Source organism: Dermochelys coriacea, chromosome 13 (genome assembly GCF_009764565.3).
Source record: "Dermochelys coriacea isolate rDerCor1 chromosome 13, rDerCor1.pri.v4, whole genome shotgun sequence".
Lineage (NCBI taxonomy): Eukaryota > Metazoa > Chordata > Testudines > Dermochelyidae > Dermochelys > Dermochelys coriacea.
In genome coordinates this window covers 12,610,938-12,637,467 of record NC_050080.1, presented here as the reverse complement: position 1 = coordinate 12,637,467, position 26,530 = coordinate 12,610,938, and the positions used below count along the sequence as shown (strand labels likewise).

At 44.5% G+C, this 26,530-nt stretch overlaps 1 protein-coding gene and 1 long non-coding RNA gene across 8 annotated transcripts in view; one reads left to right on the top strand and one right to left on the bottom strand.

Moving 5' to 3' along the window:
* Positions 1-2,592, bottom strand: part of LOC119842099 — a 31,929-nt gene extending 29,337 nt beyond the window's left edge. For both annotated transcript variants that reach the window (XR_005288669.2, XR_005288670.2), the window contains exon 1: positions 1,115-2,592. This is a non-coding gene — a long non-coding RNA (uncharacterized LOC119842099). The remainder of the gene's footprint in view (positions 1-1,114) is intronic.
* A 716-nt stretch (positions 2,593-3,308) lies between these two features.
* Positions 3,309-23,066, top strand: RBM38 (RNA binding motif protein 38). Of its 6 annotated transcripts, none has more exons than XM_038370015.2 (4): positions 3,309-3,854; positions 4,933-5,056; positions 5,586-5,640; positions 20,944-23,066. In XM_038370015.2, exons 1-4 carry the CDS (start codon positions 3,687-3,689, stop codon positions 21,242-21,244), a joined length of 648 nt encoding a protein of 215 aa, XP_038225943.1. In that variant the 5' UTR covers positions 3,309-3,686; the 3' UTR covers positions 21,245-23,066. The 6 variants fall into 6 exon arrangements, with proteins under 6 accessions (XP_038225943.1, XP_043351400.1, XP_043351399.1 ...); XM_043495465.1 differs by lacking the exon at positions 20,944-23,066 and adding an exon at positions 19,017-19,039 and having other exon boundaries at positions 3,603-3,854; XM_043495464.1 differs by lacking the exon at positions 20,944-23,066 and adding an exon at positions 14,821-15,581 and having other exon boundaries at positions 3,603-3,854.
* Positions 23,067-26,530: the final 3,464 nt, after the last annotated feature.

Sequence of the window (26,530 nt, the reverse complement as noted above, 5' to 3'; positions counted from 1 at the left end):
AGAACAAAGTAAGTTACCAAACAAAACATGCTAGTCTAAGCCTAATACATTAAGAAAGTGATTACAGGTAAATCTCACCCTCAGAGACATTCCAATAAGTTCTTTCACAGACTAGACTCCTTCCTAGTCTGGGCCTAATCCTTTCCCCTGTTAGTCCTTGTTTGTTCCGGCAGGCATTTTAGGTGAAAAGCGGGGGCTTTCTCATGACTGGGATCCCCATTGTCCTGCTCCACCCCCTTTTATAGCTTTGGCACAAGGCGGGATCCTTTGTCTCTCTGGGTCCCCATCCCTTCTAAATGGAAAAGCACCAGGTTTAAGATGGATTCCAGTATCAGGTGACATAGTCATATGTCACTGTAAGACCTCATTTTTCATTACCCATGTGGCTGTTCTACACAGGCAGACTTGCAGGTGAACAGAGCCGTTTACAGTCAATTGTCCTAGTCAATGGGAGCCATCAAGATTGTAAACCACCATTAATGGCCCACATTTTGCATAATTACAATAGGACCTCAGAGTTATACTTCATATTTCTAGTTTCAGATACAAGAATGATACATTCATGCAAATAGGATGAATATATTCAGTAGGTTATAACCTTTGTAATGATACCTTACAATAGACCTTTTGCATAAAGCATATTCCAGTTACATCACATTCACATTCATAAAGCATATGGAGTGCAAAGTCACATTGTTAACTATTTAATTGCTGATGTAAGAAAGCAGAGGGAGATTCACAGCACTGTACAATTCACTGAGTCATGTCTCCTTTTGGTGCCACAAGTGGCTTGTGTTTGGGAGATACCATCACTTACTGTTCTCCCATCATAAAGGAGCCAAGCTGAAGGAGACTAGCAAAGCCCAGGGGCATATCCAATGTCCCACGCAGGGAGAGCCAAGCTCAAGGAGCCCAATGGAGCTCAGAGAACTCATATTATCATATTTTAAACATCTGTACAATCTACTGTGAACACTCTCATTTTGGCAACTCAGGTGGGTGGAGCTTATTTTGTGGGCAGAACTTAGAAGAGTAGAACTAGTATCATTTTCCCTTCAAGTCAACCCCTGTTTAAAACACACTTTTCCGACAAAGCCTTTTAACAATTACTCACCAACAAAAGAAAATTGTCTGTCTGTCCTGCTTTGAGAAAGAGCCCTAATGTAGATTGTGTACTGTCTGACTACGTCAGACTGTACATGCCTGACCTTGTTTGCTCTGGCTTTTCTTTTAAAATCTCCCACCTTTGCAGCTCCGTTTGTGGTAGCAGAGATGGAAGTGCTAGTGTAGATCAGCTGCCAGTGTTTTAACTGCTGTGTCATCAGCAGTGCAGCACAGGGGGAATTACAGCTGTGGGAGATTTTAAGAAAAATGGCAGCGTAACCACAGACCTTGGGGCAGTGCAGCACCCATGTAATCCTCTGTGTCCATGTACATTGAAGGTGCTCCTTAAAAAATAGCAATATGTTAAAAGAGACATGTCAAATAGCTTATTTGAAAAACAGAAGATTGAGGGCATAACCAGAAGTGTGTGAGTGAGGAGGAACTGCTAGCGGCTCATTTAGTGCATCTCTGAGGAGGGAGGCAGAACAGATTTCCTCACCATCTAATCCATCTCTGGATAGGCCTTGAATCTCACCAGAGGATTGGGCTCTCACAGTCTCTTAGTTATAGGGTACACAAAAATGGGCCAACCCAAAGAATCCCTTTGTCATACAGTACTCAGAGAGGGAAAACTTATGGGATTTAAGAACATAGGAGACAGGCAAAGAACCATCCAGGATAGACAGGGATTGTGGAGCCTTATTTGTGCCCTAGGTGACAGCTGGTGTTACAGAAAGCATACAGAAAAAAAACCTCGTTTTAAGTGGCTTTTACTGGCGGGCTCCTGGGCACAAACATTTGCTTTGCAAACGTATGTTTCCTACTGAAATTCAGTGCTGCCTGCTCCCCCTTTCACTCCACCCTATTCAGCTTGCCCCTGTCCTCCTGCTGCTGATTCGCATGTAGCTTTCACCCGGCAGAAGGCTCCCGCTGAGGCTGCTGGGACTTGTAGTCTACATCAAAACTACGCAGGCGTTTGGGAGATTTTCGTGGGAATTTTAAAGACTCTTCCAGGAGGCGCCTCCAGACTCAAGTACTAAGGTACATACAAAGAGTACTAGACCCCTAACCACGTGTGCATTAGATTCCCGGGGGAATCTCAATATAGAAGTAGATTAGAAAAATTAAGAGATGCAGAGAACTGCCCATTTATTTGGCTTTTTCAGTGCATGCAAAATGCATTTACATAGGCAGTTCTAGCTATAAAAGTGGAGGAATGGAGACATCCCTAGCCACAGAGATATTGCGAGATATAGAGCCCCTGCATCGCATTAACCAGGAAAGAAGTTAGATTTAGCAACTGGAAAGCCAGAAAGGGTCTATTTGCTTTTATGTTGTATCTCATCCCTTATCCTTTGTCTGGTTAGACTGTAAACCCTTCGAAGCAGGGATTGTTTCCTTTTTGTATTTGTACAACACCCAGCACAGTGGGGCCCTCAAGCCCAAATGGGGCATTTGGGTACCACCATAATATAAATATTTAACAACAATAATAATAAAAAGAAAAGCAGTACTTGTGGCACCTTAGAGACTAACAAATTTATTAGAGCATAAGCTTTCGTGAGCTACAGCTCACTTCATCGGAGACTAACACGGCTGCTACTCTGAAACCTAACAATAATAATGCATCCGATGAAGTGAGCTGTAGCTCACGAAAGCTTATGCTCTAATAAATTTGTTAGTCTCTAAGGTGCCACAAGTACTCCTTTTCTTCTAACAATAATAATGACAGGGTTACCCTTTTTCATTTGCCTTTTTCGGATGTGTCACATCCAAACAAGCAAATTTAGCTAAAATCCGAAGATGTTGGAAAAATCGGCATTTCCCAGTTTCTCCACATCTCTCTCTCTCTAGCTCCAGTCCCGGCGACAGACAATCAATGATGAGCTAAGCTTTCGCAAAGCACATGGAGACAAAACGATGCATCATCCGATGCGCGTCTCAAATGGAGAAGAAGGAGACAAGATGTGTCCCTCCCTCTCCATCTGTGTTTGGTGGCCTTTGTGAATTTCAGTCGCAGCGCGCTCTGCAGCCCTCTCCGCTCCCTTTGGCTAACGAGCGCCCGCCCCGCCTTGCTATTTCAGCGGCGGCTGCTTCATGGCAGCCCCTGCGCCCCTCCCCGCCGCGGGTGGGAACTACAAGCCCCGTGGGCCTTTGCGCCCCCGGGGGTCGTCTCCCGTGGGGAGGCGGGGCCGGAGCCCGGCTCGGGGGCGGAGGGAGAGGATGGTACAAAGCCCGGCGCGGCGGCTGGCAGGCAGGCAGCGGACGCCTCCGTTCCCCGGCACCTTGCGGGAGGTCATTGCACAAGAGGGGCTGGAGCCAGGGCTCTTCGCAGGCAGCGGGTCCCGGTGCATGGGGGACAAAGCGGCAGCTGCCGCCTGCTGCTGCCGCTGCCGCGTGGGGGCGGCCCCGCCTACCTCCGCCCCCCGCTGCCTGTGGTGAGGAGGAGGGGGATGACTCTGGCCCAGGGTGTCTCTCGCCTCTTCTGAGCCCCTGAGACGTTTGCTCCCGGCCGCCCGCGGCCTTTGGATGCTTTTTGCAGCGGCCGCCGCCCCCTGGCCGCGCCCCGCGCCCGCAGCGCCATGCACACCGTGCAGAAGGACACTACCTTCACCAAGATCTTCGTCGGGGGGCTGCCCTACCACACCACCGACTCCTCCCTGAGGAAGTACTTCGAGGTGTTCGGGGACATCGAGGAAGCGGTGGTGATCACCGACCGGCAGACGGGCAAATCCCGGGGATATGGCTTTGTAAGTGCGGCGTGCGCGCCTCCCCTCCCCCCGCCCCGCCCCAGCCCAGGCAGGTGCCGCGGTGATGGGCGCGGAGAGAAAGGCGGGCGTCAGCCGGGGCTGGTGCCCAGTTCGCTTCCTCGTGGTAGCCCGGCTCAGGCATGTCCCAGAGGAGCCCGGTCTCTGAAGCGGGGGTAGTTGTGATAGTAACTTGCTTTGTGTCGGTTAAAGAGCCTGGGATTCCCCCCCACCTCCCCCCCCACGGAAGAAAGCCCCTACCCCAGTGAGACACTGTCCTCCCCTCCCCCCCTGAATCCCATTAGCCGCCTCTAGTTGTCAGGTGTGGCTCCTTGCAGCCCTTTCTTCCCCTGGCTTCTCTCAAACGCAGGGGAGAATCCCTCTGTATGCCCCCCACGGTCTCCCTTGGGCAAGACCTGCCCTGCTCTTGCACCAGCTAGCTAACTTGGGGATTATACAGGGCTGGGTGGTTTGGAGGTCTCTTCTGTACAGAGCCATCCTCTGCTAGAAAGTGGTTCCCCACTTCCTTAGCATCGCTCAGATCTGTTTTTCTTCCTGCAGGACAGACTGCTGAACGCAGGAGAGGGAATTCCCCCCCCCCCCCCCAAAAAAAAAGACACAGGCCCTTGATTGAGAGCATTGGGATGAGAACCTCCAGTGCTGGCTGTTCTGTAGTTCATTTCAGCACCCCTTCCCCCACGCGTTGCTGACTTGTTTCTTTAGAGCGCTTCAGTGAAGCACATTCTGTGCAGCCCTCAATTTCTGCATCTTCTGTATGATTCATGAGTGTGTCCTCTGCTTCAAGTTTCCCTGAGCAGCCTCTGCTTTAGGGAGTGGGGGGGGGAAGGAGGGGTTAAGTTACTCTAACAACTTGTGTGTGCTAGAGTGGAGGAAAAAAAATTGCTGTCCGATCCCCAGGAGTGAAACTTGTTGGTGCTTTCTGTTTTCAACCCAGTGCACAGGACCCATTCTTGTCCCTAAATTTAACTCCTCACCCAAAATGAGCAAACTTCATCAAGCCCCAATCAGTGTAGGTTTTGTGGAGCACCATTGCTACAAAACAGGTTGTGCTTAACTCCAGGTGACCATGGCAGACAGAGCTGCAGCTGAGAGAGCATGCAAAGATCCCAACCCCATCATTGATGGCAGAAAAGCAAATGTGAACCTGGCATATCTGGGAGCAAAACCAAGGAGTATTCAAACGGGTGAGTTCTCCACTCTCTCTGTTCGATTAAGCCTTATTTCCAAAATGGGAAATGTGTTGGTAATTGATCTTAAGAGCTGCACTGGCCCCTCAGTTTTCCCTGTCTATTTAGTGCACTAGGTAATTCAGCTTTCTCTGCTCCCTGTTTCCTTACTTGAACCTTCTATGCCAAATTTACATGTAGTTGGGGTAAAGACATTGTTCCCAGAAGCTAATGCATTTATATTTTTCTTCTTACAACTGCTATAGTATATTGTTTCTACCACTCCACCTTTTTGATTCTGTGGGTTTATTGCACGTTGTAGAAAATGAGTGCTCATCTCTTTGTATGACTGAGTTTTCTGTGTTCCTAATTCAGAATTCCTGTCTGATCTGCATGCATGTTACATGAGTATATTAAAATGATACATCTCTAAAAAAAATATTCTGTTAGGGAGTTTAAAATGTTCTCACTTGTAGTTGTGCATGTTTGCATTATAATACCTACACGCTACACTGAATGCTTTTGTTTAATACTAATGCTTTTTCAGGTTTCACCATAGGTGTGCAGCAGCTACATCCAGCCTTTATTCAGCGACCATATGGGTAAGTGGAAGTATATTTTACGTAGTTAACTTCAGTCAGTTTGAAGTCAAATGCTTGAATCGACTTCCTCATTTTTAAAATGTATGAGAAAATTCTTAAGTCATAAAGAGGAGTACAGCTTCAGCAGCAGTAATGCAACTTCATAGTACCTTTTTGTTTAACTGAGTCTTGGAAAAGTGGTCTTTTTTTTTTTTGTTAATTTTTCAGTTTTCATATGACTCCAAAAGATCCTCTTTTCAGCATCAGCAAATCAGTCTTCATAAATTATGAGAGATTTATTTTATAATACATTTCTTGCTGCTTTAGCAATTCAAAGAATGCAGAAGAAGCCAAATAAATGGCATGTATTTTTCTTGTCATAATATTTAAGGTGTCAACAGTCAAGGAAATAACATGTTCCATAGCATGTTTTTCGCATAAAATGTGCTCTCTCTCCATCTTATTTCCCATGGAATCACACTTAGGGTACAACTTTAGTCAGGGAAACCAACTGAATTGGAAACTAAGTCTAATACTTAATGAAAGTAACATTAGGTCAGAAACTGATTCTCGACAGATGTTATACAGGGCTTGAATAGTCTGTAAAAAGTGGGCTTTTGTCTGTTTTCAATAGCTTATACCATCCTGACTCAGTCCGAGAAGTCCTCTTTTTATACATCTAATAGGATCTGGCAGCTGCTCTGGAAAATACAAGTGTGCTTCAAGAGAACAATAGCTACTGTCATACTGCCTTCATTTAACTGTTTAATGATTGATGCCATTCTTCACATCGTTTCAAAAAGTGAATATTGATAGTGGGTTTTTTGTTTAGAGCATCAAAGTGAACCCATTTTCTTTATGACAATTTTTTTTCTTTTTTGGTTTAACTAAACAATACTTCATTCCTTCCCTGTCCTTTAATTCATAGTCTCCTTCTTTCATTCCTGTTCCCTCACACCTATAGGCCCACAACTGTCTTGGTATTATCATTCCATACAGTGGGATGGATGTAAGAGGCAGTGTTGCCATAATAGTGCTCACACCATATGCTGGATGTGTATTGTTGAAACATGCTAGGTTTCATATATAGTTAAGTCTGTGCTGGAAGGACTGGAGTAACATCTGTTGTGAAAAGAAGAGTCTTTCCTCTGAAGTGCGAAGAGCAGAAGTGTTTCAGGTAGACAGTTTTTTTTTTTTTTTTTTAAAGCTTTGTTTGCATGTGAAATAAAACCGCTTTCTCAGCTGATGAGACAACCAGTAACCTTGGTATTTCTGGCACATGAACGCTAGAGGCTTTTCTAAAGGGTGAATAATGTAGATCTTAAAAATACCCTCAACAAGACTCTCCCCATGTGAAGTGTAAAGAGAAGAATAATACAGGGAAACAAACTAAGCTTCCACTGTCTTCAGTCGGCTTTGGATCAAGCCCTAACTCATGCAAACATACTCTTGTCATTCCTGTATCTGACTTTGCACAGCCATTTCAGTCATATAGGCGGGGCAAACAAAATTGCTTCTCTTTTGCAGAAGTTTTTATAACTTCCTTTTAGCTTCACATATTGAGATGTGTGAGATTGAATAAGTGTTCATTTTGATCTACAGTTAGTGTGCCATTTGTTAGGCCTCAGTTTCATCATTAAAACCAACGGTGGGGGTACATATGACAATGAGCACTACAAATTTATTTATCAGTTGCCAAGAGACCGGGAGGAAGAGGGAGGGGATTATAGATCTCATTTTCAAGCGTCAGGAAACAAGAATTTCATGGCATTCTTCTCTGGCAATGATTTAATCATAGGAAACGTGTGCTGGCAAAAAAGTCATACAGTTTACCTTGGTGCCATGAATTGTACTGCGCTTCCAAAGCGGAGCATCAGGTGTTCATTTGAGCAACAAAGTCTGACTGTGGTTTTGTGTTTGGTTGTTTTTTTTTTTTCTTTAAAAGCAAGTGCAGGATCTAATCCTGCATTCCTTGATCGTCTAAAACTTCACCAGACACCAATGGGATTTGTGGATCTATTATGCTTGTACAATCAGGCCCCGTTTTTTTTTTTCACTTTAATTTAGTCCTCTCCCACCCTCTTTGGTAGTTGGCTTGTCTACTGTTCAGTGACTTACAAATATTACCTAAATAAGCAACCTGCTTCTAAGCTACCTACATACTTGGTACAGGGGGCAAAACACTTCCAATGCTGTGCCACCCATGAACATCCCTATTAAAGTGCAAATGTTCCAGTAATGGAATGCTGGCATTTAGAGACGGCTGCCACGGTCGTTTGCATCTCAGACGCTGCTGCAGAACATAGCAATGAAGTGGTTAATAAATTTATTGAATGCTATACAATAAACTATTTTGAGGTTTTTTTAGTTTAAAAACTAATCATGCTGAAGAGAATGCTGAATAGCAAAGGCCCAAAATGCAGACTGATAGGGGCAGGAGCTTATTGAACTTAAAATGAATAGGAATGTTTTTTCATACCAGTTTAAAACCCCAAATGCATGTAAAAGGTACTCCCTTTTTTTTTTTTTTTTTTTTTGGTAGCTTTAAATTTAAACCTTTCCCGACACTGCTGGAGACCAAATGCAACTGCAGCATTGGGCTAGGGCATAAAGAACAGAAAGTGAAACTAACTCAGCTTCTCTGCTCTTCACTCTGTTGAAGTGAAGCTAATCAATAAATAAACAGCACAAAGGAGAAAAGCAAACCTTTAGACTGACTCTTCAGATTCGAATCTAAGATGTTAATAACAGAGTAATATTTTCCTAATTTTTGAGAAAGATGCTCTAAATTTATGGGCACAATTTTGCACCCACCAATTGTTCCTGCAACTAACAGGTTTGGTTTGTAGAATTGACACCATTAGCTACCTTGTTTGTGGAAAGTCGGGATGCTAGATGTCTGAGCTCCATGAATTGTCTGCAGTTATCTGGGCACGATTACTTGAAGACATAAAATTGCACCCATATGATTGGAACATGTGGCGAGGCAACAATTGGAGCTTTTTTGTTGCTATAGTGTCCCTTTAAAATGTTTCCCAAGAACATCTGAGACTTTATAAAAAGCAATGAGGGGCAACCGTATAGATTGTTTGACAAGGAACATTTTGGTGCAGCTGCAGTGTGGTGTGCACAAAGCTGACTTTAAGTCATCTTTTGTGTTCCTCTGATCTAGGGACTGCTGTGCATCAGCCTGTCATTTGGCATAAACTAGAATGGTACAGGGAATCCCTGGCTACATCCTCTGTCCCCAGCCATGCCTCATGCTCTGGTCATCAGCAGTGTGTGGCATAGGCACTGCTACAGATGCTCTACCCCCACCTATGGAGCCTTCTGTTAGGAGGAATCTTCCTTTGGCTGAGTAAGCTGGTTTTAGGGCTGCTTTCTGCACTGCTGGAATAGTACAAAGGTGGCTTAATGCAGCAGGATGTGGCCCACTGAGTAAAATATCTGTCGTAAGTGGGTCTGGTGCCAGCTATTGAGCCTGGATCTTCATTGCCCTTGCACCTTGTGTTGTCACTTATATCAGTGCAAAGTGGATGTAAAATGCTACCACACCAGATTGGCTTGCACTCCTGTAAGTGACTACACAAGGTAGAGGCTAACGGAAAATGAGGCACACAGAGTTCAGTTGTGTTGGGCCTGTTTGCCCCAGGTCAGCGTGTGGCCCAGTTGTCACTTTTGCCTTGAAATTGTGAAAGAAACCCAAAAAAAATTTAACCATCTGCTGCTACAACCAGAAAGTGAAGAAAGTCCTTTGGTAGCTGTTATCCTTAATGCCGTTCAATTGGGGTGCAAATAAAAAAAACTTTCTTCTCTTCTCTGTGGCTTTGCTGTTTAAAAAGTCACATGTATTCCTTAGTGTGGTGTCTTCCCACACTCTGGCTTCCTGTTGTACCACTTACCAAAAAAAAAAACCATGTTGCAAGATCCCAGGCTGCTCTGTCCAGTCACAAGCAGCTCCTGTGGGATGGCTCTCACAGCACCTGTTGTCTGTCTGTGCCAATAACATGAAAGCTTTTTTTGGGGATTTCCAAAGAAATAGTCAAATCCAAGTGGCTTCAGCTGTTAATTCCCAAGCATGGCTGTTGACACAGGTCAAACTACTGCCAGTCAGAAAGACACACCTAGACTGTACTGCTTTACCACTTTGTCTGAGACTTGTATGAAAGGAGCAAAGATTCAGAGTGCACTCGAGCACCATTCTGTTCTGTTTGGCCCAATTCATCATTACCCTGCATCTTGTGTGGTCGCTTTTGCTAGTGCAAATTGAATGCATAAACACTGCCCTTCTGATCTGATAGCATCTTATGCTTATTTTGCACAGGGGTAAATGACTATTCAAAGCACAAGGCCCTGTCTGGCCTGTTTCATGAGCCAAATACTTTATTCCACTACACTCTGAGCTACTCCACTAAGTCACTGGAAGAGTCTATGTAATCTAGAATATAAATTCTGCCCCCACTCTTAAAAATGTGAGAGTAGGGGCTGGTCTCCTCTCTCATACTGACGTAATGGCTTCAGTGGAATTACTCTTGATTCTCACCAACATGAGTGAGAGCAGTCTCTTTAGCAGTGGAGAACCGAGCCCTCCCACCGTATGTAGACACTTACACCTGGGCTAAGTGGGTACAAGATGCAACCATTCTGATCTGGTATTTAATACACCTGGGCCAAATAGGGTATCTACATTTGGTGCAAGGCACACAGGTGTCTTCAGTATTGTGACCTGGAAAACTTTCTCAGAGCAGGTACTGAAATTGTGATGAATGCAGTCCTAATAAAATCACACTGAGGATACCAATAAGGGTATCTAATTAGCAGCCCTGGTAGTGATGTGGGTTTTTTTGTTGTTGTTGTTTTGCAGCAAGGACAGCTTCTCACTCCTAAATTTTACTAGGACCAAGAACTTGTTTTCCAGAAGCCATCAGAATTGGCAATGACTTTTTTTTTTGATCACTACATAGTTGGGCTAGATTTAATATCTTAAACTAGAGATGAAAGGCTCAGAACTGCATGGTTAACCCCTAAGCCCCATCCATTCTGCACCCCTCAAATCTGACATCTGGATCCTGGCTGACCCTAGTGAGCCCTCTGGAGCTGCCTTCACATATTACAGGTCTCCTGAAACAGAAATGTGTTGAACCTCCACCTATTCTATGTCTTGCACAGTGTTTGCATGGAAGCTATGCATGTGGTGAGTCTTGCACAAATAAAGCCAGGGCTTTGGAATAGGTGAAAACATGGTGCAAAGGGAGGCATTCCACCACCTGGTCCTTAACAGTAGGTTTTGGAAGAAGGAAATGTCTTGGATACTTGAGGTCAAGGAGGTTTGGAAGTAGAGCTGACTACATTCAAAAGACTTTTTTAACTTTTTTTTTTCTCTAAAAAGTTATCCTTTCTGTCAAAATGTAACTTGTCCCAACAAAACTTTTATTCCTCCTTCCCGCCACCCCCCCCCCCAAATCTAAAGCACTGTTTCAGTGGTTATTGCTATCTTTAATTTAACAAAAATGTTTTTGGTAAACAAAAGTTAATGAAAGGTGGAAAAACACAAACTTTAAGTCAACTTTGATCCCTTCCAAAACAATACTTCTAAATAGTTTGCAACTTCTTTCCCCTGACCAGTGCTACCTGGACGTCTTAGAAGGATTTAAAGAGACTTCTTCAGTCTCTGTCCTCCCTTCAGTTGCAGTGAAGGGTTGGAAGTGTTCCACAAAAGGCAGCATTCCTGTGAACTTCTTTATGCTTCTGTTTTCCGATCTGTAATTTGAAAATATTTACCTCACAGGGATGTTCTAACACTTAATTAGTGTTTCTAGCACTCCAAGCTCCTCTGGTGTATATAGGTATACAAAGTAGTACATTACTACTTTACCATCTGTATATTTCTGTTGTATCTGTGTTATGTTGGAGAGACTGCTGTATAGCTGAGCTCTGATGAGACTTCCAAGTTTGAGAGGGTTTTTCTTGTTTTGTCCAGATGTTCTGTTGCCTGAGTATTTTTCAGTTTGCTTGTCCAGAACTATTTCTGGTCCCAAGAGAGCGTCTCTTTTTGGGGGGGGGTGCTTCTTGTGTATGGAAGAAGCAAGATCTAGAGGATAAAGCTGTGCCATGTTCAGCGTGGCACAATAGGGTGTTTGATCTCACATCGTGGTTGAGCTGAGAAAGGAGGATTAGATCTTTGTTAGGGGATGTGCTCTGTTCTCCATCCCCACATTTGGTTGTGGTTTGTCACCTCTTTCATACCTCTGCACTAGCTGTACATCCTGGGAGCACGTGTGGATGGTGTCTTTTTTTTTTTTTTTTTTTTGGGTCTTTTTCCACCTGTTGCATTCTGTGGGATCTGTTTTCTTGGACCTTTACTGAGGCTTTTTTTCTCCTCTACTAACCATTTTCTAGAGGGTGTGGTGGCTTTTTTTTTTTTTTGGCATCATAACATCAAGATGCAACAGCTTCATTATCTTGTCAGTATAATAAAGTAATGATAATGGGTTTAATGTTCCCCCACCCCTAAATTGCCTAGCCTTCCAAAATTAGATTGAGTGGAAAATCCTTGACCTCTTCGATTTAACCCAGCTCTGACACTTCTCATTCTCGCCAGTGGGTTTGGTAGCCTTTGTGCCAATTCTGTGGCCAATAGTAATAGCCTCGAGTCCTATTGTGTGCATGTTTTCCGCTCCTCGCCCAATCCCAATCAGTGACACTGGCATATAGCCCTTTCCTGGTTTTCTCCCAGAGTGTTGACAGCATAATCCCAGCAAGGAAGCAGTAAACACAATTACTGACATTCTGAGCATGCTTGCTGAACCTGAGGAGGAAGAAGAGCATAAGACGGGAGGAGGAGGCCAGAGGGAGTCTTCCTAAGATGCGTATTTTTTTTTAAAGGCAAATGAGTTACAGTAAAACACCTGCTAATCTAAGGCCACCTAGAGAGCACATAAGGCAAATCCTATATGTGTAAGGAGAGAACGATTGTTGAAGCATTTGTAGAATATCTGTTTGGATCTCACTTGGAAAGGGCAAAAATAACCAGTTAGTGGCACAGAAGACATTGAAGTAAGAGAGCCGTCCTAGACTTCCTTTCTCAGTGCTAACTTTAACAAGCTTTGAGGAGACTGGAGGGTTCAGAAGTTTTGGTCTCCAGTCACTGATTCCAATCCAACCCACAACAGTAGGGACTAATTGTTACCATCTGATTGTTCTGGTGGCCTATGTGGAATGAGGTTGCTGGTCAGTCGAATTCCTGGTGGACAGATGCCTACAAAATCTCCACCAAAGTTGGAAATCCTTGCTGGTAGTCACAGCAGAGAAACCAGAGACTAAAGTATGATGTCTGAACTGTGCTTCACCCCGAAGATTGTTTTATCCCAGCTCAGCATCGGAAAGGAGGGGCTATTTTGTCCAGCTGAACTGGGACTCTTGATATGAGAGTTCAATTCCTAGCTCCAACACAGTCTTTGTGTGGCCTTGAGTGAGGCACATAGGCCCCTATCCTGCAAATGCTTGCACGCATGCTTTACTTTAACCCTGGGAGTAGTTCCATTTACTTGAGTGCTTGATGGTCCGGGGCCTATACGTCAGTTTTCCATTTATCATTTGTACAATAGGAATTATCTGTTCTTTAAAAGCTGTAAACTTTTAAAGTAGGGACTCTCCCTTGCTAGGAATACATACAGCACCTAGTGCAGTGTGGCGATCTCAGTGGAAGTGTCTAGGTGCTGCTGTAATACTATTGCTACTAAAAGTAATGAGGCCCATTGGCCTCCCAGAGCCAGGGGATGCCACAGGGGTATGGGATTGCAGGGAGGCCTTCAGTACTGTTTAGAACAATGACTTCAGCCTTTAGGGTGCTCAGACTAGCCATCTTTCAGCACACTGAACCCAAAGGGATTTATCCTTTAAACATGTCCCTTAGCTGCTGAACAGTCAGCTAGAATGAAAATAAAGACCCAGTTCCAGTGGCTAGATGTCTTACGCCTGCATTTGTTGGCAAACACCAAGGGCTGGTTTTTTTTTTTTTTTTTTTTTTTTTTCCTTCAAGAAATAAGGAGGCTGTTCGGCCAATAGCACTCGTGTACTGATCGTGCAGCTGCCAGGTGTCCTGTACATTGTGTACTCAAGCAATAGGCAACTTGACATTTCTGTGCTAACCCTCCAAAGCAGGCTCATGCCTCTGATGTGACTTTAGCACATACTGCTGATTCTTTAAATGCTTCGACAGCGCTATTGTCTACCCCATAGGATGGGGCTTGTCTTATTTATAGGGATGTTGTCAAGGTCGAACAGGAGGCCAACTGTATCTCCTACCTTTTTATTTCTGGCCTGCTTACAAAGGGCTGTGTAGCAAGTCTATTCCTGGGGGGGGGGGGGGGGAATAGCAGTCAGGCTACCCTCTCTCTAGAGCAACCAAGCAAAGCCCAACCTCATGGCTGCTTTGGGAGCTAGAGCTGAGCAAGCTGTGGGAGCGAATGAGACACCCACCTTCCTCGCTGTTCCCCCTGAGCCTCTCCCCTACTCTTCAGTCTGTGCAGCACACCAGCATTACAAATGGCCTTGCAGCAATCCTGCTGCGTGGCTGGTGGCAGTGGGACTGCAAGGGTTTAGAATAGTCCTGCCCACATGCTATTGTGGAGAGCTGTTTGGGAAGGAAGAGAGTCCTGGGCAGCATGCAAAGTAGTTGGCACTCTTCCCTAGCAGCATGAGAGGCTAGTCCTCTAGGAGTCTTGCATCCTTCCTGGATGACCCTCAGAATGCCACCGTCAGCTAGCTGCCTAAAACAAACCCAACCTACAGTATTCTGAACACCACATCCTACAGTAACAATGCTAACAGGGTGTGTGGGTGTGACTATAAACGCTCCCAGGGAGAATCCAACAACTGGAGTTGTTAAAAGTAAGCCTCGTAAAGGCCAAATTACCCAGTCAGCACATTCTGTGTAGGTTTTTTTGTTTTTTAAAGCCTGTTTTGAATGTATTGGAAGCTGCATCTTTACTCTGTTCAATCAAATGTATTTTACATTTAAGCCCTCCCTAAAATGTTCAAATATGTAAAGTGTGTTTCCAGCATGACCTAATTACAAACAAGCTATATTCATCCTATTATTTTTAACTTGCGGAATAAAATCAAAAGCAAGTCTGTGTGTCCTCCTCCAATGGCTCTGTAACCATGTCTCTTGTCCTTTAATTTTGGCTATTGGGGCAGGTGTGGTGTCGTGCCACATAGTTAGGAACATTGGGTTAGTGCCCCGATCCTGATCGCCAGCCATGTTACGCTGCCTTTGGCCAAAGGCACAAAGCCCTTGAGTCTCTCCAGCAAGCACCCGTGATTCTAATTTTAGGTTTGACCATGTTCATTGTGTTCTCAAAATGTATGTGGCCTCTACCAGTGATTAATCATAATACCCTGTAGCATCTCATATTGTTGCTAGTCACAGGATGACTTTGATGTGTGATGTCAAGTGATCAGCAATTGTCATTTTATAATCACACAGTGTATTGTGGATGAAGTTCTTTTCTGCTTTCAGAACTTTTCAGGAGGCCCTAAAGTCTCATTGACATATGTATTTTTGTCAAAACTAATTGACATACCCAGATGACAGAATTCCACTGCAGGAGAATGAGAATCTTAAAATATCACTTTAAATTATCCAGAAAGGCTTTTGATGAACTACACAACTTTGTTTCATTTTTACCTTGATCAGATTGCTACTTGTAGAAAAGATGGACGTCAAACACAAATTTTGTGTGAGGCAAAGCTTTAAAAGGCCTATGAACGGCCTTTCTTAATCTGAAAATACAGTTTGAGACCACTTGTGACTAGTAAACCCAACCAGCAAATAACTTCATCACACCGCACTTGGTTTTGTTGTGTTTTCTTTGTAGTTGCTAGTAATCAAAGTTGACCTTACCTTGGTTTGTAAGGGTTTTTGTTATCAATAAATGAGTTGCTATCTGTTCATCCAATTAAAGTCCAATCAGCATCATACCCTGATTGAAATGTCTAGCTGCAATTAAAAACTGACAGTGGTCCCTTTAAATAGAAATGGATTCTGGAGTTACTATGTGTGTTTTTTTTTTTTTTTTTTGAACATAATAAAAGGTGTTTAGCATGCATTAGTACATGTGCTGAGCTGGGGCTTGGCTTTGGACAGGAAGTACAGAAGTACATGCTAATCTGGTATTAATAGTGTTTGTTATACAGTCTCCTATTTTGAGAGAAGCAAATACTAAGAGGAAGAAAATAATCAAAATTAGTGTCCTGGATCTGTTTGACCAGTTTCTTATCAACTACAATTTAAAGAAACACTTTTTTTAACAAAAGTTTGTAGTGTTCTGTAGCTAAGTGATTAGAGGAAAATAAACATGTTTGAGGTTTTTGGGGCAAGTTTAAGTTCAGTCCTGCCAGATATTGAACACCTTCAGCTCCCACCAAAGTCATTGGGAGTTGTAGACTCAATGCCTTGCAGGATTGGGTCCTTTTCTCTTAAAGTACACATGCATCCAGCCAAATGGCCAGGAAATAGATGTGGAGGTTGTGTGTGTGCACGTACACATGGAGAACATGCAATTCTGCTGTAGTAAGATTGTTCTCATGCACCTCTGTTGGTTCTGAATATTTCCTGGTCTGTTTCTATCCAGAGATACATTCCACGTGCAATGCCGGCATCTACTCTTGTAAATTTGGCCTGAAATGCAGCAAAGAGAATTGATGTCTCTGGTGACAAATATTTTCATGTCACCCATAGACAATGGGCATTTCAAAGGCTTCTATCCCACTCAGCATCTTTATGCTTTCAGTGAGTTTACATGTTGGAGTGTGGACAGTTAGGTCTGAGTGGGAAATGTCAGCAGCTTGGCCCAGAGTTCTGCATGGGAGTTGCTAGGTGCTTTGGGAGAGCTGTTTTAACGAGAATATTTAGGGCCAAAGCTCAAAAGGGCCTCAACCCGCAGCCTCTAGGTGAGCACTTGTAAATTTTTGTGTGTGTGTGTGGGCAGAATTGTGAGTGCAAACACAAGGCATGCAGGGGTTTGGGTTTGGTGTGGGGCTTTTTGTTGAACTTGCAGGCTTTCACTTTTAAAAATCATACCAAGCCCTTTCCCTAGGGTCACTGGGAATGCATTATTAGAAGGACCAAAACTTGGATGGGTAGGGAAGAGGGTTGGTTACAGGTCACCCTCTCCTTTGGAAGGAGCATTTCTTCAAAAACAAACTTTTTAAGAGGTCTCATTGATAGAAGAATGTTAGATTTAGGGAGATGATCTGACCTGCTCTTTAACTTTGTCACATAGGCTAGTACAGGTGAGAGCAACTGTTTAATCCTTTACATGGATTGGGGAAAATTAACACTGATGCAGAAATATATTTTAAAAAAAAAATTTGAAACAAGAGATGGGCCAGCACCAGAATCCTGCATCTGGGTTAGATTCAAATCTTCCAATCTGAACCCACCTTTATGGTTCTAGGTTAGGTTCAGATCTGTCAAGGGCCTTGTTCCTGGTTCTGAGCTGGGTACAGTTGAAACCTTGATTTTTGACACCATTAGATATGAATTTGCACTTTAGCCCTGATTTAGCCTCAAACTCCATCCTAACCCTAATTCAGATCAGAATTAAAACCAACAAAAAGACACGGAATTTCTAGCAGGTTCTTGTTTCATTCTACTCCGTTAGATGAGTGCCAATGGATAGAGACGTTCATGGACCTAAAGGCCGTGAGGTTATTGCTTCATGCAGTAGATCTAGGAGTGGGTGGACTGCTGGATTTGACTGGTCCTAGCCCACCAGAGATTTGAGTGAATAGTCTCAAGTCTGCCCCTTCAAGGGATAGTGCTGTTTCTGAATTGCTTTGCTGATGAGAGCTATAGCTCCTAAGGCAGCTGTTGCTGGGGGTCAACCGCAATGGCTGTACAAGCCGTTCACATTCTGAGCCAAGGATCTAGCTAGGAAAAAATGAAGTGTTGGCCTGAGAACCTTGCTTAGAGGCGATTCCTGAACTGGGACTCAGATGTGGAAAACGCTATGCCATGTTCTGATGGTCAGAATGACCAACGGGAGCATGCACTGAATAATTAGATAGGAGGAGAGTTTACAGCAACCACAGGTTGTTCTATATAGATTCCAGTATAGTAGAGTTACAGAACTGTCTAGTAGGTATTGAACAGTGCCCAATACAGACAAGATCAGAGGAACTGACACAAACCAATTTAATTTTTGTTCACAAATCCTGATAAAACATCTTCTTGCAGGGGACTGTGTCCTGTCCTCAGAGCAGAATAGATTAGATTGTTTGATGGGTCTTTTCCACCTCTAGCTGGTGATCCAGTGATTTATTGGCCAGGGGTAACATTTTTGAAAGTCCCATTTTTAAAATTGGTTTCGGTACTTGAGCTCCTAAGTCAATTTGACTCAATGGGAGACTTTGGAAAATAGGACTTGTGCTCCTAAAACATGTAAGCACTTGTGAAAATGTTTATCCCAGGTCTATTTGGCAGGATTTAAACACTGCATTTTTTTGAATTGCTTCTTAGTTTTTTTTTAATGTTTGTTGGTGCAACAGAGGGGGTATTTCTATGTAACAAGTTTAGTGGTGCAACAAAAGCTGATCATGGTTTTTATTTTTCGAGGATTATCTTTTCTGCAGACACAGTTTTGGGCGTGCAGAGAAATGCACTGGGACAAGTTTCTCAAGCAGCCTCTGAAACTGCAGCCATCTTGTGCACCGAAGTGTTTTTACATGTAAAATCAGGAATTGTCTACACTAACGACACTTGTACCTGCAGATTCTTGGACATCCCCTTGCATCCCTTTTGTGGGCCAGTTCAGTATGTATGAGCTGATTTCTGTTTTCAGGTTTGCACGTTCTTGCCCACGGTTTGAGGCCCAGCGTTTTTTGGCTTCTTTTTTTACTTTGTCTTCTCTGTAGCTGGCAACTTTTAGCTCATTAATAGAAGCTCTTGTATGAATAATCTCAGATTATTTTCATCCCAAAGGTTCTTACAAGAGTATCACTAACTTCTGCTGAGCAATACAGCCACGTCCAGGATGTGACCCATCAGCTGTTTAACAGTGTACAGCAGCACCACAGTTTAGGACAGGAAGTGAAGAATACAGTATCCAGTTTAAAGTGCAGAGTGAATACCTAGGGACTGAGCTGGTCAAGTAGGGAGCTAGATGGTGATACAAGGTTCAGTCTGAAGTTTGCATTCCCATTCACAGTAAAAGACCATAGCTCTCATGTAAGTGGGGCCCAGCGCTGATAATGAAAATGGTACCTTAAGTCCAGTCCAGTGAATGGTTTTCACCAGAGGCAGGGAGTCTCTTTTTTCCAAGAGAGGTTAGCACTGAGTAAAGCTAGGCAGCTCCTCTTTGTTATCTGTGCTCTTTTGTCTGACGTTCCAGTTAGGTACACCATGAGCTGAAAGAGAAGTGGCGTAAAGGTCACAAATACTGAAAATAATGCAAGTCACAGCTTGGTTTTTGGGGGGCAGCAGATTGTTGACATGGTAAGTGCTGGGAAGTATTACTCAAAGGAAAGCAAACCAAACTAACAGTTCATGATTTACAACAGTCGCCATGTAGCTGTTTTCCCCCAAGCAGCCTGGCATTGGGAAAACATTAGTGTAAATATATTGTAGATGATAAGCTGGCATGATAAGCCCTTTACTCTGATTATATCCTGGAGCTACCAGTCCATATCTAGTAAAAGCATCCTGATTGAGGCTATTCACCCCTAAGCCCCTATCTGTTTACAGAGGAAGTCCCCAGGGAGAGGCAATCATGCCATTTTAATGGTGCCTTGGGAATTGCAGAGGCCATGGGACTGGCCCACTGAGCTAGAGTCTGGAGGAAGCAAGGAGCTGAGTCTGGGGGGGAAAGGCAGCTGTGGAATGCCAAGATGGACACCCCCTTATCCCCTTGCTACTATTTAAGCACCACCATTGTGCCTGATGCTGTGCAAGACACAGATCAGGAGTCCTTACTCCTCAGAGCTTGCAGCCAGGCCAGAGAAGGCAGTTAGATTAACAAAGGGAGGTTTAAAAAAAAAAAAGCTAACACTTATTTCTATGTCTGGCCCTTGGGGAAGGAGCAAGCCTCTGGGAGGGCTTAACTGATGGAAGGACAGAGGGCCTGGTGCCCCAGGGGCAGGTGGCCGTTCCAGGCACAAAGGACAGTGTGGAAGAAGGAAACAAAAGATAGTGAGGCCAGTATTGTTGAAGGAAGCACAAAAGACATAGGCCAGATCAGGGTTATTTGGGACTTCAAAGGTGCAGAGACTTGGTTGGTATGTAAGGTTCAATGGACCAGTTAGACACAGGTGATGCTAGGACTGAGGGTCCTGGAGGGCATTTTGGCTGTGGTGATGTGGAAAGACTGGGAGAGGGACTGGTGGGCATGATGCAGGTAGCTGGGGGGCAGTTGCAGTAGTCAGAGCAGGAGATGAGAGTTCCTAGACAAGTGTTTTAGTGCCTGGGACAAATGGGGCTAGTCAGATTATTAAAAGGAGGCGAAAGAAGTAACATACAGGAAGGAGTCTAGGTGATACAAGGGAAGTGTGAGGAGGAGGCGGGTGATGCTGTTAAGCAGCAGTGGGGAAAGCACATGGGGGGATTAGGAAGCCAGGAGGCTGAAGCGGGGCTGTAGGGTTTTTTTGTTTTAATTTGAGTTGGCCACAAGCCAGCATACTATCCTGGAGTCAGATCTACTCACTGGGTGGAGGAGGAGGTTTGTGAGTCACCAGTATAGAGGGGAGAGTAGAGGTCATGAGAGTAGATGAGATCACCCTGGGAGAGGAGGCAGTGACCAAGAATACAGCTCTGAGGACACCAGCAGGAGGAGCTGCCAAAGGAGACAGCAACACAGTGGAGGGGAAGGTCAGAAGCAAGAGGAAGGTGATGGGGCAGATGGAAGACAGAAGAGAGGCCCCAAGACTTCTTCAGGGAGAAGCCGACAAGAACCATTTCAGTAGAGCCGGAGGGGTTTTCTCCCTTGAGACATCCCAGTCAGGTTTCTTTCCCCTGTCATTGCAATTCAGTGGAGGTTACTGTAGTGGAAGGGGCAGGAGAACCAAGATTAGAGGAGCAGAGATAAGGGAGGATAAGGATCAGCTAAGTACCCACGGTATGAGCTTCTCCTTGTGCTACTTCTAACCTTCAGGATTTTGCCTTTCTTTGTTTGTTTGTTTGTTTTTTTTTAATTAAGTTGGCACCCCTAGCACCTGCATAGTGTTGGCAGGCCTCACTGTCTGTTTTCAGTGCACTTAAGGGTTTTTTGTTTTGGTCTTTTGGGGGGTAGAAACCTGACTGACTTTGTCTGTTTGACTCCACAGGCTCACCCCTCACTATATTTACCCTCAAGCTATTGTCCAGCCTAGCGTGGTCATCCCAACCCCTGTGCAGTCTATCACATCTCCCTACATAGACTACACCTCTGCGAGCCAAGCGTACACCCAGTACACCACAGCTGCCTACGACCAGTACCCCTACGCCGCCTCTCCTGCTACTGGGTTTGTGGGATACGGCTACACGAGTGCAGTTCAGCAGCCCATCACAGCTAGCAATCCGGCAGCGCACACCACGGCTTTTGTTCAGTATCAGCCCCAACAGCTGCAGCCTGACCGTATGCAGTAAGGGTCCTGCCCATGCGTTCGTCATGTAGGACAATCTCTTTTACAGTGGAAGGATACAAACAAAAAAGCAGAAAACAAAACCACCCAACCTTACTAGGTGCATACAAATACCTAAGCTATTTATAGTGTTAAGGACAAGCCTAAACCCTTGCTGTCTGACTATGCTCATGGAAAAGGACTTCCGGTAAGTTTCTTTCAATCGGGGCAAATGTTGTCTTGAAGATGGACTTAAATTGACTGACTGAAATGTTAAAAGGAAAACTACAGTTTCTTGCACACTTAGTGATCTGCTTCCATTGCCTGTCATCTTCACATTCCCCCTCCTTCCCCCATTCATCAGTTGTTTCCTACTCCCCTCCCCTTCCCCAGATCAAATCTGCAAATCCTCTCATTTACTGTTGAGGTACACAAGGTACTCGGAGAACATGGATAAAAAGCAATCGTATTTTTTTGGTTGTACAAAAACTTTGTGATACTCAGATGCCTTACAGAAAAAAGAAAACTATTTTTTAATATTTATTGCGAATTTATTCGCATGAGCTGTGAATTGCAGACAGAAGAATAGTAGTAAGTATCTGCCTTGTTTAATTCTCATTTTACTAAATTATTGTATGTAGGTAAAAGTTCCTAAGTAATTGCTGAATCACTTCAACATGCAAAAGGGGAATATTGGCTTTAAGGAAAGCAGAATATTCCTTTAGTCAACGCACTGTAATATTTTTCTTGTAATTGTTACTCTTAAGATTATCTCAGACTTAGGTATATTTTTAAAATGCAAAAAAATCAAACAAACCCCCCCCACCTGGAATAATGAACATATTGTCTACTTTGATGGATCTTTTTTGTTATGCTGCAACTATGGAGAAATTGACAGTATTTATGTAAAAGTTAGACAGTTTTCAGGCTGTTGGCTGGCAAAAGTTTAGGAGAATGTCAGGAATGGATTAAAACTTTTTTTTACATATTTGAACAAATGGGTAAATGTAACATTTTTATGCCAATGGTATAACAGCCAAATAAAGAGACAACAGACCACATAGGACAAGTGCATTTTTACAAGGAGCAGCAATAAACTTTTTTTAACCACTCTTAACTATTTTGTAGACTCCAGCCAAATAAATATGGTATTAAAGACACAAATGAAATTGACTTGAATTGGATACACTGGGCCTTACCCTGCAGCTATTGTGGACTTGATCCTGAGCGGTTCTGAGCCACCTTCAAGTCTCCTGGACCCCTCTCTGCATTCAAACTACAGTTTCCAGCAACTCCAATGGGAGTCGCATGCCTTTTAAGGCACCTGGCCCTAAGTTGCCATGTACATTGTGTTGTCATTGAGTCCAGTGTCAAGTGGGTCTCTAGTGCTCCCTTTCTAAGCTGGTAGCGTTTTGCACCCACTGTTTGCTGATGTAAATGATCACCCAAGGTGCTGGGCAATGGAGACTGGCAAGGAGTGCAGTATCATATTGTCCTGAGGGGGTTGTCATGGTATCGCAAAGAAACCACATGCTTCTTCTAATGGAAGTGGTTTAAAGGTAACCGTTTGCGCGACTGATTCCATCCAAAAGTCTGATCCACCAAAATTCTATCTCGTGTAAGCGCTGGGTTTCTGAGGGCCTCTTCAATCAGACAGGCCAGAGACATGCTAGGATTGGCGCTTACCCTAAGGCAAGGTGGCTCTAGGGCCCTGAGCCTTCCTTGAGTTGGCCACATGGTTCCATTTTATTTTCCACTTGAATTTCCTTTTAGTAATTTGGTTTTCAACTTTTGACACTCAAAACCAGCTGTTTTTAAAGTAAATAAAATGAATCTATTTAAACATGTTTAATTTTCTTTATTTCACTTCTATAAACATAAAGAACGTCTTTTTTTTTCTCTCTCTCTTTTCCCCTCCCCACCTGTCCCTGAAAAAGTGAGGCTAAGCCAGTCCTGTGGTGTGGTTTGTGGTGGGGTTTTTTTTTTTAGCACCACCCTATGCTGCTGCTGCTGCTAAGAAGATCCTCAAAAAAGAAAAGGAGTACTTGTGGCACCTTAGCCTAACAAATTTATTGGAGCATAAGCTTTCGTGAGCTAAAGCTCACTTCATAAGAAGATTGACTCACAAAATTGTTAGAGGCAAAAGTGGTGATGCTCTACCCACAATCCCAGCTCCCACCCATTATCCTAGACTAGCTGGATGGTTTTGCTACATTTCAGCAGTTAAATAGGCAACAATATTGACATTTTCGGTGTCATCATTATGTTTCAGATGAACACCCCATTTAGGAGTAAACAATGTCTGCTAGTCTGTCACTGCTGCTGTTTCAGGCTGCAGATACATTTCATACAATGTTGATCCAGGTCACGGTGGGGTGGGGCAGGGGGAGAGAAGCATAAGCCTAGAAATTTTTTGTGTTATTAGGTTCTTTAGCTGCCCCAGGACTTTTATGTGGTAGTGGCAGCACACTATTGAATACTGTCTCAGTAGGATCCTACACTTAGGAGGAGGTTCCTGGTCTAAAGTCACTAGCTTAGGCCTGGGCTACGCTGGGGGGGGGAGGGGGGTTCGAACTAAGATACGCAACTTCCGCTGTGCTATTCGTGTAGCTGAAGTCAACGTATCTTAGTTCGAGTTACCTAGCCGTCTTCGCGGCAGCTTCCCCCCTCGACTCCACTTACTCCTCCTGCTGAGGTGGAGTACAGGCATCGATTCAGGGATCAATTTATAGTGTCTAGACGAGACGCGATGATCGATCGCTACCTGCTGAGCTGGTGGGCAGTGAAGACGTACCCTAGAAATACTATAAGGGCAGCAGATTATTTGGCAATACTTTTTTCCCCTCAAGTCTTTTGATCAATGGTTTTGGTGGTCCTAAAACCCAAATCTGTTAATGTGCAAGTGACTTTTTTTCTCCCTGCACTGCTTGTCAGCATTCCTTGTTCTTCACTCAAGCAAAGCTCCTTTGAATTCAATATTAGGAATGCTAAATGTAGTCTTCTGTCTTCCTCCAGGATCTTCACCTAGCTCCCCCTGAAGCCCAGGCAGAGACTGAGGCCCCTAAAGATTAATTTGGGAATGAAAAAGCTGTACTATAGTTTACCTTTTTGATTACTAAGAGGAGATTTTTTCCTGTTAGGAAGTTAGCTCTAACAGGTGCCCAAAACAGGAAGCAATAGTTACAAGGAAAAACTGACCCTGATGTCTCCTTTTCAATGGATATTCAGCCTGTTATTATAGAAATAGATTCCTGGCTCCAGATCATTTTTGCCCCAGGCATATTTCTAGAAAAAAACACATCAAAGCAATAGTCTAAGCTGCCAGCTCCCTGTTTGTGAAAACCCAGCGGTGGCTTGGTGGAATAACAATGAACCACCCTGTTGAGCTTTCCAGGTGGAAATGGAGTGGTGACCTACACAATGGAAAGTGAAACATTTAGCCTTTTGCAAGAGAACAAAACATTCCCTTCACCCCATAACAGACTAGAACCCCAAAAGCCCCCTTAGTTCTCTTTGTTAGAGGGAGAGGCCGGTTCAAAATGCAATCTGCTAATGCTGATGTAGGAATAAGAGGTTTCAGCTTCTTGATTGTTAGAGTCCTTCATAGGAAAAGTCTACACACCTGCCAAGCTCCTAGAACGGAGGTGGGCGAACTATGGCCCGCGGGACCGGGACCGGGAGGCTGGCCCCTCCGCCTCCGCTCACGGTGCTGCTGGTGCAATGCTCTGGGTGACAGGGCTGTGAGCTCCTGGGGCAGTGCAGCTGCAGAGCTTGGCCTGACCCGGTGCTCTGTGCTGCGGGGCGTATGGCTGGTTCCAGCCAAGTGGCACGGCTGTAGCGCCACCAGCCACTGGTGCTCCAGGCAGCATGGTAAGGGGGCAGGGAGTGGGGGAGTTTGGGGGGTAGTCAGGGGTCAGGGGTGGGGAACGGGGGTTGAATGGGGGCAGGGGTTCCAGGGACAGTCAGGGAGAAAGGGTGGTTGGATGGTGCAGGGGTCCCGGGGGGGGCAGTCAGGAAGGAGAGGAAAGGTTGGATGGGGTAGCAGGGGGCAGTTGAAGCAGAGGTTGCGCGGGCGGTCAGGAAGGGTTGGATGGGGCAGCGGGGGGCAGTTAGTGGCAGGAGGTCTGGGGGCAGTCAGGGGACAGAGAGTGGGGGGGTGGATGGGGCAGCGGTCGGGGGGGGAGAATGATATCGGGGGAGGGGTCAGATAGGGGGTGGGGACCGGACCACGTTTGGCTGTTTGGGGAGGCACAGCCTCCCCTAACCAGTCCTCCATACAATTTCTGAAACCCGACATGGCCCTCAGGCAAAAACGTTTGCTCAAATCCCACTGGAGTTTCTCCTTTACTAAAGAAAGATGCACCCTTTCCCCTTCCCTCCAGATTTAACATGTGAGGTCAAAGGGGTGACCCAACAACTGAGTCTCATTTTAAAACATTTGCTGCTCTTGATAAACTGCCTGGTGAAGGCAGTGGCCTGAAGTCACTGCAGTCACTGGTTTATTGGGTTCAGACACTTGTGGAGACTAAATGTTTCCTGCTGGAGGCCTAGGGTTTGCATATTAGCCTAGCAACAGTTGGAGCGACTGCTGCAACTAAATGAATAGCTTTCCTCACTCCCTGGTATATTAGCAAACCCTAGAGAAAGGGGCCAAGTCACAGCCATCCTGCATTAACCCATTCCCTGGTCTCTTGTGAACTCGGGAGATCAGGAAAACCAGGCTGGGGTTTGGGAGAGGCCCTGATATGCTGTGGAGAAGTGTCCACAATGGTGGTGGTTAGTTAAATGTGAAATCAATCAGCAGCCACATCAGCTAATTTGTTCAATTTGCCTGCAGTGTTTCAGTTGCTAGAGACTTGATGTGGCAAAGTACTGAGTAGGTCCTTGAGCTGCTAAGTGCCCTTAACTCCCCTGGTGACATCCCAAGAGAAATAGATGCAATTTCTTTTAGAAGACCAGAGCCTAGACAAACGGACTGAAGAGGTGTGGAATAGCAGTTTTAGCAAAGAATAGCAAAGAATAGCAGGGGCAAGGCAGTGTAATCCTATCACTAGAACAAGCAACTGGGAGTCAGATCTCTTGAGTTCACCTAACCTTTCTGGGACTCCATTAACTTCTCTGTAGATGAGGTATACCAGCACCTACATCAGAAAGTGGAGGCATCCCTTTTGCCTGTAGCCACCCATATTTGCACATGCAGATGGATACATGCATCACAAACTGAGTGACTGCACAAGCAGGTGGTACGGTTTGTGTCTCTTTCTAAAGATGCTTTGCCCACAGCTCAAGCAGAACCTGCTGAGAAGTGTAA

What these genes read in the sequence shown, in the direction of transcription:
- RBM38 (XM_038370015.2), top strand. Translation starts at nt 3,687, where the DNA reads ATGCACACCGTGCAGAAGGACACTACCTTCACCAAGATCTTCGTCGGG. An exon ending in AATCCCGGGGATATGGCTTT is followed by an intron (nt 3,855 to 4,932) that starts GTAAGTGCGGCG and finishes GCTTAACTCCAG; the next exon opens with GTGACCATGGCAGACAGAGC. An exon ending in TTTATTCAGCGACCATATGG is followed by an intron (nt 5,641 to 20,943) that starts GTAAGTGGAAGT and finishes TTGACTCCACAG; the next exon opens with GCTCACCCCTCACTATATTT.